This window comes from Salvia miltiorrhiza, chromosome 1 (genome assembly GCF_028751815.1).
Source record: "Salvia miltiorrhiza cultivar Shanhuang (shh) chromosome 1, IMPLAD_Smil_shh, whole genome shotgun sequence".
Classification (NCBI taxonomy): Eukaryota; Viridiplantae; Streptophyta; class Magnoliopsida; order Lamiales; family Lamiaceae; genus Salvia; species Salvia miltiorrhiza.
The window spans coordinates 63,049,826-63,064,757 of record NC_080387.1 but is presented as its reverse complement, the minus strand read 5'-3'; the positions used below and the strand labels follow the sequence as shown (position 1 = coordinate 63,064,757).

The 14,932-nt window shown below is 35.2% G+C and overlaps 3 protein-coding genes across 6 annotated transcripts; 1 reads left to right on the top strand and 2 right to left on the bottom strand.

The window, feature by feature from the left end:
• Nucleotides 1–3,371: 3,371 nt before the first annotated feature.
• Nucleotides 3,372–4,051, bottom strand: LOC131011308 (zinc finger protein 7-like). Its single transcript, XM_057939088.1, has 2 exons — nt 3,909–4,051; nt 3,372–3,768 (listed from the first exon to the last, which is right to left on the bottom strand). The coding sequence occupies exons 1-2, from the start codon at nt 4,049–4,051 to the stop codon at nt 3,372–3,374; spliced, it is 540 nt and encodes a 179-aa protein (XP_057795071.1).
• A 1,902-nt stretch (nt 4,052–5,953) lies between these two features.
• LOC131003271 (protein kinase and PP2C-like domain-containing protein) lies at nt 5,954–10,717 on the bottom strand. Of its 3 annotated transcripts, none has more exons than XM_057929783.1 (12): nt 10,466–10,690; nt 10,255–10,372; nt 9,839–10,005; nt 9,344–9,411; nt 8,995–9,218; nt 8,642–8,693; nt 7,762–8,296; nt 7,402–7,471; nt 7,079–7,298; nt 6,742–6,846; nt 6,487–6,582; nt 5,954–6,308 (listed from the first exon to the last, which is right to left on the bottom strand). In XM_057929783.1, the coding sequence occupies exons 1-12, from the start codon at nt 10,578–10,580 to the stop codon at nt 6,114–6,116; spliced, it is 1,965 nt and encodes a 654-aa protein (XP_057785766.1). In that variant the 5' UTR covers nt 10,581–10,690; the 3' UTR covers nt 5,954–6,113. The 3 variants fall into 3 exon arrangements, 1 of the variants encoding a protein (XP_057785766.1); XR_009094600.1 differs by lacking the exon at nt 5,954–6,308 and adding an exon at nt 6,920–6,990 and having other exon boundaries at nt 6,566–6,582; nt 6,742–6,849; nt 10,466–10,717; XR_009094598.1 differs by lacking the exon at nt 5,954–6,308 and having other exon boundaries at nt 6,541–6,582; nt 6,742–6,990; nt 10,466–10,717.
• Nucleotides 10,718–11,010: 293 nt separating this feature from the next.
• Nucleotides 11,011–12,415, top strand: LOC131004018 (cysteine proteinase inhibitor A-like). Of its 2 annotated transcripts, none has more exons than XM_057930598.1 (3): nt 11,011–11,220; nt 11,685–11,901; nt 12,168–12,415. In XM_057930598.1, the coding sequence occupies exons 1-3, from the start codon at nt 11,011–11,013 to the stop codon at nt 12,173–12,175; spliced, it is 435 nt and encodes a 144-aa protein (XP_057786581.1). In that variant the 3' UTR covers nt 12,176–12,415. The 2 variants fall into 2 exon arrangements, with proteins under 2 accessions (XP_057786581.1, XP_057786574.1); XM_057930591.1 differs by lacking the exon at nt 12,168–12,415 and adding an exon at nt 11,986–12,043.
• The last annotated feature ends 2,517 nt before the right edge of the window (nt 12,416–14,932 follow it).

Below are 14,932 nucleotides of genomic sequence, written 5' to 3'. Positions count from 1 at the left end.
GTAGTTAAATAAATATACTTATTTTTTTAATGTAAGAATATTGAAATGATCACCTTATTTATAGTTTTCATGCTTTTAGTCAGGGAATGAGAATGTGAGATCCAGGTGTCCAATAATGAAAAATTATTTAATTGAACTCATTTAAAATGGAAATTTAGCATATTTTGGTAACAATTCTATAAATAATTACCCTTATAATCTTCACTTTTTATATAATTTATTTTCCACTCATCAAATACACAATTTGCTTTTATTAAAAAAATCGTTTCACTTTTTCTTAGAAAGATGTTTGAGGACGGAGAGAGTAGTCAATTTTTGTTATTTTGAAACGTTCACAAAAATTAGTTCATTTTCATATTTTTTTTAAACATTCTTTTACATAGCGGACATTTTTCTCCATTCACAATACAATTAATTGTCATTATTATTACTATTAGCACTATTTTTAAAATTTAGTCTTTTCTTCACTCACCATACATTCGTAATTTTTATTAAAACTCGCATCTTTCCCTTTTTTTTGGACTATTTTTTGTGGATGGAGAAATTATATTTCTCGAATATATAATTAATTTATTTTTAAGGGAGACACATCACTATTTATACGAGGAGCACACAGTCAATTGGACTGTAAATATTAAATTGAAAGTCTCAAAAATAAATATTTAAATTCAAAATTTAAAATAATACTTTTACTGAAAATCTCCGTAGAAGCCCATTCGAAAAGATATTTCTCAAATCGTTGATCATCAAAGTTTAGAATTACAAGAATACTTTACCTTCTTTGTTATTAAAAAAAAAAAGATTTAGGTGAATACATCTCAAATCGTTGATCATCAAAGTTTAGAATTACAAGAATACTTTACCTTCTTTGTTATTAAAAAAAAAAAAAGATTTAGGTGAATACATTGTAATTTTTAAAAAATTAACATAATTTTAGTAAATGGTACCACGTATGCTTTGAATGTATTTAGTAAATTAAGCTTGATACTAAAACCGAATTATGATTAGTCAAAATTGAATTAATTTGACAAGAATTTACATCCCATATATATATATATATATATACTATATATATAATATTACACTATATATCTATATATATTAAAAAGATAATAACAAATTTGAAATCCATTTCAAATTGATTTCTGTGACAATTTTGTGAATTTTTTTTAAAAAAAAAACAATGGCATATGATTGAAATGGCATAAAAATTACACTATACATCTATATATATTAAAAAGATAATAACAAATTTGAAATCCATTTCAAATTGATTTCTATGACAATTTTGTGAAATTTTCAAAAAAAACAATGGCATATGATTGAAATGGAAATTTTATGATTTTTAAATAATTAAATGGCCAATCATAAAATCGACTTTTTTTCAACTAAGGAATGCCGTATGCTAAACTTACTGCAAATTCAGTTTTTTTTTTTCCTTTTCCTTTTTCTTTCCATTCTAATATATTGCCTATTTTTTTCCACAATCTTACATTTTCTACCTTTTTTGAAAATTTTCTATTAATTTTTTGTGATTTTTTTTTCTTTTTCTCTTTTTTAAAAATAGTGTAATTCGGCCAATTGTAAACTACTCAATATACATATAAAATTAAAGATCGAGACAAGAACTTTAAATTGATATATATTATGTTAAAAATAAATTTAAGTTTAGAAATTAAAGTTACAAATTTTAGACAAACTTCTTTTATTTCTTAGAAATATCACTTTAAACCTCAAACTATTTTCGCACTATCAGTTATATTCTGAATTATTGAAAATAATTTTTTAAACCTTGAACTATCAATTTGTATCAATGTACCCTTTATCCATTTTCATCCTTTGAATTTTTAATGAGTAATACATATAATCACGTCGTTTTATATAATATAGGTCAAAAAAAGAATGATTCTAAATACATTGTGGTATCCGGTGAGCCACGTCAAATTTTTGAAGCTAAAAAAATGAACGAATGATACAATTAATACAAAATTAATAGTTCAAGGTTTAAAAAATTATTTTTGATAGTTCAAGATATAATTGATAGTACGAAAATAGTTTGGGGTTTAAAGTGATATTTACCCTATATAGAAACAAGTACGATTTTCTGAAAATAGTAACAGTGACTATTAATTCAGTCCATTTGTAAATTTGCCTTTTTTAAAATTGATTGTATGCAATATTAATTAAAGTTTTTATTTTGTTAATATACTATTCTATTTTTTGTGGTATAACCGTGAATATAGTATAAAGTTTAAAAATTTTAAATTTTTTATATCTATGTGTCATATTTAGATTTTTTTTTTCTAATTTAGATTATTTACTATTTTAACTATTACACATCACATAGATCACTAGTATATGAATCACAACAATCTTAAAATTACTAAATAATCTCCATTTCTAATTTCCACACTGAATGAAACAAAAATCACTAATTTCATCGAAATCTCCAACCAAAATTTCCTACTAGTACATGTAGCGTGTCTTTTCCTTTGTTTTTGTCTCATTTTAACTTAGAGAACATGTGTGAAATATGAACACGATGATTCAATTTTGTCTTCTACTAAAAGTACCGTCCATGTTAAACTTTTTTTTTTTTGGAATATTCATAGCAAAAATACTCCCTTGATCCCACGAGAGTATGCATTACTTTTAGTGGCACGAATTATATTAAAATGTTAGATGAGAGTTGAAAAAGTTATTCACTTTATTATAAAATAAGAGTAAGAAATAAGGAGTTAGTGACGGAGTATTGTCTGAAATTGACAAATGCACATTCTTATGGAACGTCTCAAAATAGAAATAAAAGCACAAGCTTGTGGAACGGAGGGAATAATATTATATTTTTGTATTGTACGTCTGTACCCTACCATTTATATATAATACTCATTTATTCTTAACTCGTTCTAAAGAAAAAAGAGTTTATCTAAGCACATTACAAGTAACGATTATTTGTTGACGTAAAAGGATATACAGTCACAATCACAAATAATGATTGTTCGTACAAAAATATCCGTAAGATAGATATAAATCATAATCAAATACACGAACGAATATAAATTAAGTTGATGAAAAATAAAATAAAATAAAATATGTAGTTTATTCCATTAATTTCAAAGGAAGCTTATCCCAATAGCCCAATACAGACAACTTACTACACTTGGGACAAGTTAAGGAAACACTAAACACATCCACATTAAACTAACATCTAAAAAAATTAAACATGAAGAAGAAATGATCATCCCAATTTAAGAGACAAATCCAACCCGGATTCATCGTGCTGGTTTCCGGGAACATTCCTCAGATTAACCGCCGCCGGGTTGCTGCAGCGGGGCCGGATCACGAATCCGGAGAAGCCCGGTGGGCCCTGATTACGAACTGACCCGAAAGAACCCTGAGCTGCCCGGCCCGAAGTTGGGGAGCCTTACATTCCCATCGTGGCCGGGCAGCATGTAATGGGGGCGGGCAGGGGGGGCCGAGGCCGAGCAGGGACGGGGGTTGTACGCCACGACTCCACCGCTGCCGCCCCTCCAGCTGAAGAGGGACGTCCTGTGCAGGAAATCCTGGTGGCGGCTGGAGCCGAGGAAGGGGGCGGGTGCGTTCATCCGGGCTGGATACGGATACGGGTACGGATACGGGTTTGGGTCATCGTCGTAGTAGCTGATGCCGCCGGTCTCTTGCACGTTCTTCTCCATAGCCCGCTCCACTTTGTGGGCGTTTTGGTGGCCGCCGAGGGCCTGCTTGTTGCTGAATTTCTTGTGGCAGTATCTGCAGGGATGGGATACACCTAGGATTTTTAAAATGGATACTAACCAAATTACACTTTTATATATAAAAAATAAAAACAAATTACAAGATACAGCCTAATTAAATATAATAATAAAAAAATTGTCTCCGTCTCTGAGTACCTGCAGCCGTACTCGCGGTCGTGATCCGCAAGGGCGAGCTGGTAGGCCGGAGCCGGCGGATCCGCGCCGTCGCTAGATTCGCCTTGCTCCACCGAGGGGCTCCCTTGCTCCGGTGTATCCTCGAAGCGCCGCGGGGAGTCCATTTAGAGAGAGAGAGAGAAGGTGGTGGAGGAAGGGGGTGAAAATGGTGGGATTTATAGAGAAAGAAAGAAAATGAGATTGCATGCATGGTGCCAAGTAGGAAAAATATTTAAGACAACCTAAGCCGGAGTTGGAGGAATTTAAGGAGAATGCGTTGAAGATTATGCCTAATTTGCCAGTTTACAACTACGCTTATGCGCAAAAAAGTTGACTAGTAGATTGTTGGGATGAAGAAGAAATAAAGCAAGATTGCCAGCAAACATGAATAGATTCTCATCTCCTTACTTCAATTCTGCTTACTCACTTACTTTTTAATCCTCTAATTAATGATTACATTCGGCTTCAACTATGGATTAAAGCTATCTCAACTGCAAATCGCATTAATTTCTTTCATATTCTCACATAAATTCAAATGGATGACTATAATTTCGGTGGCGGGCAGAAGTAATAATGGCAACGTAACCATGAGATTTTTTTTTATTACCATTATTCAATTTGTGCTTAGCCACAGAGTATACAACGTGTGTTTTGTTTGAACTACCATTATATTTATATTTGTATTTTTTTTTATATCTATGTTACTCGTACGGTGTGTGGATTTCAGATTTTGCTTGGTGATTTGTTATTGATATATGTTTCAGTATATTTAATGTGCTCGTTAATCATGTTGTATCATGAGATGTGTCGTGTTAATATCTAAATTACTTGAAACTTGAAACTCTAATGTAAACATATTTTTAGCATTAATTAATGCGTCTAATTTATCTTATCAAATATAACATTTGAAGATCTTTCTTCGCACTTCAATTAGTTTTTTCTTTTTCTTTTGCTTTTAACTGACAAAAGAATTTGTGATTTTTGACAAATAATGAGAACGAGTGTTTGAACCCTTGATCTCCTCCCTAATAGATATGCTAATTTTCTAAGTTCTAATAATGGCAATAATTATAAAATGATTAAAATATCAAACGTTATTCTCTTTATATTTTATTTTTGCATCTGGAGTTACTAAGTTGTTCTGGTGCCATAATATTTATGCAATCTTAAATGTATTTCAAAAACTATAGAAAATTGAAATTAGTAAGCAATCTTATGTAAAGTGAATTAGATTACATATGAAATCTTGTTGTTTCGAGTCAAATTTCTATTATTTCAGACACCCAAAAACAAGAGTCAAGATAATCGAATAATATTATTTTACTTTCCTTCTGAAACGGATAATTTAGTTTAAGCATAATTATTTTCGCAGTCTATTAAAATTTGACAATTAGGTTCCCCTGTTCAGAACCGAGGATAAGACCTCCAAAAAGATGCAACTGACATTATTCATGTGATTAATCCTACTATCTTGAAATCCTACTTTAAAATTTTGTTTCAATTTTATGAGTTTGAAATCCGATGCGACGAGTTTATTGGCCTGTTGAGTAAATCTGTATTAAATGGGTTGATGTTCGCTTAAATATTAGCCACGGCTAGTATCTATGATAGGAGATTAAAATAAGTAGTAGTACTATGTTCTTTCTATCTCATTTTATCTATTTATTTTAAAAGGGGGAGGGCTTCAGCCCCTCTTGCCCCCATGGTCAGATATCACGTGCAAACATAAGAGTACCATCTGCTAGTAGAAACAAAAAGGAACAACTGAAATCCATATTAACAACAAATATTTGATTTATTACCCACAAATAAAAATGCACATCGATAGACCCTAAAAAAAATGCACATAGATAAATCTAATATGGGGCATTTGATTTGATAGATGTGACATATAAAATTAATAGAATAGATTAGAATTGGACAATGGTTAAATAGTCAATCCAATTTTAGGGTAATAAATAATCATCATCTAATTGGATGATGAGTGTCGAGTTTTCTATCACAGGGTGAATCGTGTAAACCAAAAATTGATTAAGTTGTGCATCATCACTCAAATCAACATTTAGTAATAAACAACCATCTCTTAATCAAATGCAGCTTTAATTTGGTTTTCACCTTGATCGCTTTGTTCAAGGGAAAAAAATAAGAATAAATTGTTGAAAATAAATAGTAGTATGAAGTTGGAAGCTAGTAAATCCTCTCTGCTGTAGAAACTGGACGCAGGAAGACAACGATAACTGTGATGTTATCTTTGCTGCCTCGTTCAGCAGCTTCAGTGGCCAGCCTCTTTGAACACATCCCAGCCTCCTTCACAGTGTCCTTGATTATGCTCACAACGTCTGCGTTGCTCACCACGTCCCACAATCCATCGCTTCCCATTACCTGCAAATATTATCAACAACTCTCATTTCTCTCAACACACTGCCTGTGCTTTCGTCTCGTTTCCATGCTTTCTCAGGTCATATACCAAACATGCAGCGAGCTAGTAACATAGAATTCCAGATGGAAAGAAATCACTGAATCGCGCTCTCTCAAAGAATAAGCATTAAAGGAACCTTACTATGTATTCATCTTCAGCTGATAGAAGGGTTTCAGTTATCTCGGGTTCTGCACTCACAAATGGCTTCAGATCATCATCACCGATAGATCTTGTAACCTATGGAGGAAAAAACCATACAACACAGTACATACAATTTGGTCATACATTTTTAAATGGTATTGATATTTAGGTAAAAATCTACCAAAATTTGGGTTCACAATTAGTTGAAGTTAACTCTTATGGATTAAACAAGAGGAAGTTTGACAAGAAATGAACCTGGAGAGCAGCAGGACCAATCCTCCATGTATCGACTTGCCATTTGACTTGGCCGCCTGCGCCTACGACACGCTCTCTCTCCTCGAGACAACTTGCCACATGATCCTACTACATTGAGGTCATGATTCAATTGGTAAAAGGTGTGACTCATACAAAATTGAGATAAGAGCAAGCGTACACAAAAGCATCTCCCGTTGATAAATTTTCTATGTGAAACAGCTCTCAATTTGAACAGTCTTGGTTAAATAGCTGTTACACACACACACACACATACATATAATTATAATTATATACATACATATATATATATATAGAGAGAGAGAGAGCTTTGATGCACCCTGCTTAACGCGTAAGGATTTCCTGCTCGACATATAATAGTTCTGCAATCACCAGCATTTGCAACAAATAGCTTGTTTTTAACTATTAGAGCAGTTATTGCAGTACAGCCAGGGTGCGAGTCCTTCTGAATGATTCCCTTGGATTTTCGACGATAATTTAGTTCATCCCTAAAGGCAATATCAGTCTTAACAAAAGCTTCAACTAGTGCTTGAGATGGACTGCATATAGGTAAAAGATGAGTGTTAAAGGCCTAATTAACATTCTGCGATTCACATAAGTGAGTCTTTATGCAGAACTTGACACAACCATCGTTTGGCTTACCTGCTCATCGAAATCAGAGTTTGCAAATATGCAGGAAGAGCCCCAGCTGAAAACTCAGCAGCAGCAGCACCTGAATCATGATATGAGACTTCGTGTTTGTAATATCCCAATTACAGCCGTAGTAGCTGATTACAGCCACAAACATAAAATCCTATATACCAAACTATATGCATGAAATAAAAACCGAAATCTTGGAAGAAAGATTCTACTCAAAAGGAATGCACAAACTTAGCTTTTTTCCTCTTCGAGAACCATTTTCTAACCTTCATCTCAAATGATTCATTCTCATACCAAACCAAAAGAATAGATAATGCACAGCATTAAAAAAGTTTTTCTTAGCAGACAGTATATTCCACATACCTCGATGACCATCCAAGATTCCGAAGAAATGAATATTGTTTTCATTGCAAAAACGCGGCATCATAAAGTGAGTGTCTTCCATGGTTTCCCTTCTCCCACAAGTAGAAAAGGAACCCCAAGATAGCACCGGGCAATAAACCGTATCATCCGAAGAGAGCCAGGCGGATGTGACACTCTCAGAAGGAACATAACTGCTCTTTCGAATATCTTTTCCCTGGGAAAACCAATTCAGGGGCTCTTGATAGCTTGGAGTATTAGTTGTATCCACATGGTCACGTGGTGTAATAGAGCTGGCAGAAGTATCAGCCTTTTCATCTGTTCTATTTCCACTTCTCAACATCACATCGAGTTCCAAAACTATATCACTGAAAGAAGGTCTGTTTTGAGGATCTGTATCCCAACATCTTTTTATTAGCGAGAGCAAACTGGTTGATGCACCAGACTCTGGACCAGCTAAAACAGGTCGCAATCCTTCGGACACAACAGCTGCCGTAAGTTGCTGTTCTGTGTAATTCATTTCCAATACTGTATGGGCCTATGAAGGAGGCAATAGTGGAAAAGAAGGCCGTTACATAAGAGCAATAGGGTAACTGTAATTAACATACATTCCTTTAAGACGCTTCAGTGATTCAAATCACATCACTTTGAAAATTAAGAAGCCCCTTATTCCTTTTTTTGTGTGACAATTATAGTCTACTTTCTTCATTAGAGGTGGATTAATTTTGTTTGTCCTTAATATATGCCTAATTTAGATTCTTGCAAATCAAAATCTTTTATTTTGGATGAGTAAATAAGGTTACAATAGGAAATGTGTGTCCAATTTCTTCCTTCCCTTACTAAAAAACAGAAGAAAGGAAACAAGAAAATAAGGAGACAGAACCTGTGCCTCTGCTCGAAGATCAGTGTATGGAACAACACCAGTAAGAAGCTCACTGCAAAATGCAAAATGCAAAACACAAAAATTCAACCTTATAAACCATTTATTAACACAAAAAACAAGAATGTATAAGAATGAAGTCCTATACAAGTTAATTTTGTATGCACGGTGATTAGGATCTAGCTCCAATAGTGAAAGAAGCGGGGGCCAAGCAACTGTTACTCAATGGAATTGACATGTTTGGAACTTAATCCAAATGAACAATTCTAGATAGAAAATAACATAAATGTGTCTAGAGACCAATTTTCAACAGTTCATGTTATTCAATATATGAATTAGTCGCGGCAAGTCCTTACTTAACAGTCACTCCGAAACTATAGACATCCGATTTTTCAGTCTGAATCTCTTTTCTCAGTACTTCAGGTGCCATGTATATAAGTGTGCCAACCATATTCTTTTTATGGAAACCACCAGTCGGTTTGCCAGAAGATTTCCAGTTCCTTACAGAGACTTGTTCGAGATCTTTCGTGTATTCTGCCAAACCAAAGTCTGCTAGATGTGGTTGAAGATTCTCATTGAGCTGTATCAAATTGGTGATTTAAATATCAGACCATTCAAAATATAACTTGAATGAGATATCTTTAGATTTCTAGGGAAATCAGATGCATATACATGTCCTGATTATGAAATTATTGAAGACATTACAAGAATATTTGCTGGTTTGACATCCCTATGTACAATCCCAAGGCTATGCAGATATAGCAGAGCTTTTGCTGCAAATAGGAATCATGAGAAAGGTAAATATGAAAATCCCAATTTGAGCTCTAAAAGAACACTAAGATCAAAAAGTAAAACTGAATAGAAAGCTATTTTTCCACCAACCGATAAACTATGAATAGAAGGTTTCTGAATGATGCAGAAAGAATGAAAAATCATTCAAATTTCGTACTTGAGTTATAAAATTTTGGCGCAATGAATATATGAGGTTCGTTTTCAGAACAAGACAAGATATAGATGATAATTAATCACATCCACGAAATATTTAATCTCTGCCAAAGCAAGAAGCTATATAATCTATTCATTCCAAAATCAAGAATAAAGCAATCTTTACTAGTTTAAGCCATGGAACTACCTCAAAATTCAAGCACAAACATTTAACAAATTGAGATTCTTACAAGTGTCAATGCGCATACGGCATACCTAATAGTGTAGTGATTTCCATAGCTTGACCTATGCTCAGACTATATTCTTCCACGTGCAGTTTCTGTGAGAGGGATCCAGCTGCATATAATTCAAAGAAAAACATGTAGTTTGGCGGCCTAGCATGTGCCGCCACCAACTTCATTATTCCCGGATGATCCAACTTGCTTAAGACACAAAATGAGAAAACTTCAAAACATGCTCAAGGGGAAGGAAAATAAAATAAAATAAAAGAGACGCATAAACAAACTTCAGCATTACAGCCAGTCAATCAAATCCCCCAAACCACCCTGCACCAATTAATGGTGCAAGAATCACAGAATCATGAGCAACATTCTTTTACAATCACAGAAAAAGATGAAATTTCAACTCCAGTTCATTTATAGAAACTATACATAGAGGCAAAAGAAATTGACCTAAGCAGCTGCAACTCTCTGTGGAACTTATCGAGATCATCGGAAGTAGACAGAATTGGCTTCTTCGCCGCCACTTTTTTACCGTCGAGTACGGCTTCATACACCACGCTCTCTGCACCTGCATTGTCGCAGACAGTAAAAAAGTCGAAATTCAGACCTTTTTTTTTTTCAAAAAATAATTAAGGAAACATGAAATCTCAGCTGAATTTACCTCTGGCGATTGGGGAAGAAAGAGAATAGGAAGAGGGGCGGAGATGGAGAGGGATTGTTTGGCTGTGGCAACAACCCCTGATGCAAGTGTTGGGTTCCATGATTTCCAAAACCATTTCCTTCGACCAATTCTTGCAAATACTGTGTGTGTGTGTGTGTGTGTGTGTTTATGCCTCTTTGGAATTTATTGAGAGGATGAAAATGGAAGGAGTGAAAATGCAAGTGTCGTCGTCTCTCGTCTGCAATTATTCATTTCTTTTTAAAAAATCCTTATTAATTTAGAAAATCAATTTTCCAATCTAAAACGAGTCAATGTCGAAAACTCGGATTAACTCGGGCATGACTCGGAAACGGACCCTCCAACTAACTTCCGCAATTCTTAACCGCCAAGCAAAAGGCAGAATCTATCTTTCCTCAAAAAAAAAAGAGGCAGAATCTATCTTCAGCAACAAAAAGAGGCGCACAAATCCAAGAAAAAAAAATATCTGCGAATCGATTGAAAATCTAGCTCAAATAGTGAAAAAAGAATACTTGTTGCCGTTCAACATGAAATCAAAGAGCATCGATTTAAGGAAAACCATTCACTTCAGCTTGCTTTTGGCGGTGGTTGCCGTAGTTTGTCAGATCGGATTCTGTAGCGAATCGCCGGAGCAGACGATAACGATGAAGCTCGGCGGCCTGCGCAATACGGCTCAAAACAGCCTCGAAATTGAGGATATCGGCCGGTTTGCTGTTCAAGAACATAATAAGAATCAGGTATTTTTCCTCTATAGCCTAAATTGTTTCTGGGAAATCGCAATTTTTTGTTTTTGTTTGAGGAAGAGAAACGGATACCGGTGGATCCTATCCTTGTGCAATATAGATGACGGTAGAAGATTTTAAATTGAATTGGAAATCATGTCAACTGGAATTGAGGTTTGAATTAGGTTTCTTGGTTGGTCATTAGCATGTGTGTTCAACGACATGATTGTTGTTAGGGAAACAACTTATTTGTATCGATTAGGTTTTTAGGCACGTATTGTTCAGTTGATCTTTTTGATTTAGGTTTCTCTGTTGAAAGCCCTAATTTGTTGTCAAAGTAACATATTGTTGGTGAATCATGACTATTGGTGGTTGAATAAATCTGAGAAAATGAAGAGAATTGCTGAATTCAAGTCGGATTTGGGGAAAATATCTGGGTTTGCATTAGTACATGAATCTGTACCTGTCTATCCCTGCAGAACACCTTGCTTGAATTTGGAAGAGTAGTGAATGCCAAAGAACAGGTAGTAGCTGGTAAGATGTACCATCTCACAGTGGAGGCGGTCGATGGGGGTCAGAACAAGATTTACGAAGCTAAAGTGTGGGTGAAGCCATGGATGAATTTCAAGCAGCTTCAGGAATTCAAGGAGGTTCGTGATAACCCTACCACGTCTTCGGCTCTTGGCATTGAGCGTGGTAAGAGGCTACATACTTTGGACTTGTGATGTTCCTTGTTATGGTATAATCAATCTATCAAGCATCTCCCCTGCTTCTTTACAGTTCTAAAAAGAATGGTTGCTTTCAAGTATTAACAATAGACCGAGGCCTAAAGGTATATAAATAACTCCAACAGTTGATAATGAATTGCCTGATCTGTTTTTGAAGATGTGCATTATTTGATGCTTGTCACCATCAAGAAATTATGGAAATTATATCATTTTTCGACTTCATGTGGGATGCAGGTCATTGAGGATTCTGTCTACTGAAGCAAAAGGAAGAGATCAGCAAACACAATTATTGTAGTAAGCAAATACTTTGAAATAAACTGGAGTAGTATTTAGTATGCCTGATGTGTATATTCGTGATAAATATGCCATAGATGTGCAAAGGATCGCCCTTTTATGTGAAACGCGACTCTGGTGTACACAGTACCGTCTATCAGCCACGATTACCTACTGATCTTGATATAACATATTGCCATTTTGATGTACACGCTCTTCGTACGTGCTGCTCCATCTGTGTCCCGTGTTAGCTTATCTTTGTAGATTCTTTTGCATATTGCTGATATATTCCTATGTGGTTAGGAGTTATGCACTTTGTTGGGCACATATATTTATATGATGGTGGTTGGCTTGCAATGTGAAAAATTTGAAAATGGAGTGTCTAACTGAATGGTTCATATTCAGTTTTTTTTTTTTTTTCCATTCTGATTTTAATTGCTGGTATGGGAGATAAACACTGTTAATTAGGAAGCTAGAAATGTATGTAATTAAGCCAGGGACTTTGAAATTTCAGTTGTGATTCATAGAGACTTGAAACAATTAAGGCAAAAGAATAATCAAGCTCCAAAATCACTTCTGATCTCATTTATTTTGTGTTTATCTTTCTCTCTCTCATGTTAACTTCACAGTCACAACAGAAGTATTTTGAGGGTACCAAATTCAAGAAATTAGGTATAATTTTTTTTTATTACAGTAGTGTGAATATTATTTTTTGAAATTTTTTTTGTTAAGTGTAATGGGTGGCTGTAATGAGGCCCATTATAGATCTTGGAACCATCTCAAAATTAGTTTTGAAATTTCACACCTTTTGACGGATAGGTAGCAGGGATAAATACAAAAACAAGAATATGTTTCTAAAGTACAAATGAGAGAAGTATAGGGATTAATTGGGGTTTTAAATGAATCAAATTCATTCGGGTATTATAATTTTTTATTCATATTCGTCTATTTAGTTTTATTCTTATTCTTTTCATAATCAAATTAATATACGACTCCCTTGTTCTATTTGACTATAGAACCACTACTACATATTTTTCAGAAAAAGTAACTCCTTACTACTTAATACTTTACATACATATGACCTTAAAATAAACAACAAATATGCAAATTTAAATAGATATCCTTGTTTGGATCTTAGTTCTAATAGTTCAAATTGGAGTGTCAAACCCAGATAATTAGAAACCCAAACCCAAATACTCCACATATATTTTCGATTACAGAATATTGAAATATCCACTCATGCAGTCAATCTATCTCATGTTTTACTAATTACAGTTACATAATGTAGATATAAATAAAAAAAGATAGTATAAAATAACATAGAGTAAATCAAAATATCCAAGTTACAATGTATGTGATGAAAGCCCAATCAATTTTTCAGTCAACTTCATCTCTAAACGAAGTTACTGGACAGGCCGACTAAATTAAGTCGCATGTTTTCTATGGTACGTAACTAAAGTGCGACACTAGTTCATCATCTCGTCAAGGAACAATAACACTAAACGCCTCTATAGATCAGTGAGATAATAAGCGCTTTATTTCTATCTAAGTGTTTTTTTTTTTTTTTTTTTTTTGATCAGAAAAAATTTCATTAAGATAACTGTGGTACCAGGGGTACCTAAAAATTCAAACAAGAAGAGAGAAAAAAGGAATCAGAACACCAAGAAATGAAGCTCGATTCCTTTGCAACAATACCAAAAGATTTATTCCAACTCCAAACTCTTCCTTTAATTTCCAGCATCAAGTTTTGGATCCCCCACGTTTTCCCTTCAAATCTGCTCTCGTTACGTCGTTTCCAAAGAAGCCACACCGTGCAAATCCAGACCGCCTTAAGCATGTTACCGCTCTTCTTTCCTTTCCCAAGATGAATGAACCAATTGTAGTGCTGCTCCAGCTTCATGGGTCTCGCTGAAGAGATACCAATCCACTTCTGGATCTCATCCCATACTTGTTGAACTTTATGACAGTGCAGGAACAAGTGGTTTGCTGTCTCTTCACTAGCCACACACCCATTACACCAAGACTCCTCAACATTCACTGCCACGTTTCTCTTAATCAAATTATCACACGTAGCTAACCTGTTTCTCAGACATCTCCAAGCGTGGACTTTGGCCTTATGAGGGATGGGCGACTTCCACACCGTTGCCAGAAGATCTACTGGAGTGTTTGTTGTGGGCTCTTCAATTATTGTAGATGCAATAATTTGATACGCAGATTTTGTCGAGAATTGTCCATCTTTAGTCGCCTTCCAAGTCCACTTATCCTTCTTACCTGCACAAGGAGCAAAAACAGACAAGTACTCGCTCAAGGACTCGATCGCCCCCCTCTCCCTCTCAAACAGCTCCCTACGCCAAAGAAACTCCCACTCCCATTTACCCTCAACCCACCTGCCCGACTCCCCGATGGACGCCTCCTTATTACCACATAACTGGAACAATCTAGGGAAGACAAAACGTAACGGTTTTTGTCCCACCCACCTGTCTCCCCAGAACTTGGTATCAAACCCATCACCCACTAGACGTGATAGGTTTTGAACAAACCAATTCTCGGACGACCCCCCACAGCCTTCAACAATCTTTGGCCACCATCCCCCTTTCGGATGCCTCTTCCCCAACCTCAACCTACCCTCCTCCCCCCACTCCACCTCCCCAAAAATAGATCTCACCACCCTTGCCCACAGAGACTCCCTTTCTTGAAGGTACCTCCAAACCCATTTCACCACCAAG

Bases quoted from the DNA above. Each gene is read 5' to 3' on its own strand.
- LOC131011308 (XM_057939088.1), bottom strand. From the start codon at position 4,051: ATGGACTCCCCGCGGCGCTTCGAGGATACACCGGAGCAAGGGAGCCCC. The intron at 3,769-3,908 runs GTACTCAGAGAC...CCATCCCTGCAG, and splicing joins GACCGCGAGTACGGCTGCAG to ATACTGCCACAAGAAATTCA.
- LOC131004018 (XM_057930591.1), top strand. From the start codon at position 11,011: ATGAAATCAAAGAGCATCGATTTAAGGAAAACCATTCACTTCAGCTTG. The intron at 11,221-11,684 runs GTATTTTTCCTC...CTATCCCTGCAG, and splicing joins AAGAACATAATAAGAATCAG to AACACCTTGCTTGAATTTGG. The intron at 11,902-11,985 runs GTAAGAGGCTAC...GCTTCTTTACAG, and splicing joins GGCTCTTGGCATTGAGCGTG to TTCTAAAAAGAATGGTTGCT.
- LOC131003271 (XM_057929783.1), bottom strand. From the start codon at position 10,580: ATGGTTTTGGAAATCATGGAACCCAACACTTGCATCAGGGGTTGTTGC. The intron at 8,297-8,641 runs GTTCTGTCTCCT...CCTCCTTCATAG, and splicing joins ATCTTCGAGCAGAGGCACAG to GCCCATACAGTATTGGAAAT. The intron at 7,299-7,401 runs GTAAGCCAAACG...ACCTATATGCAG, and splicing joins ACTCTGATTTCGATGAGCAG to TCCATCTCAAGCACTAGTTG.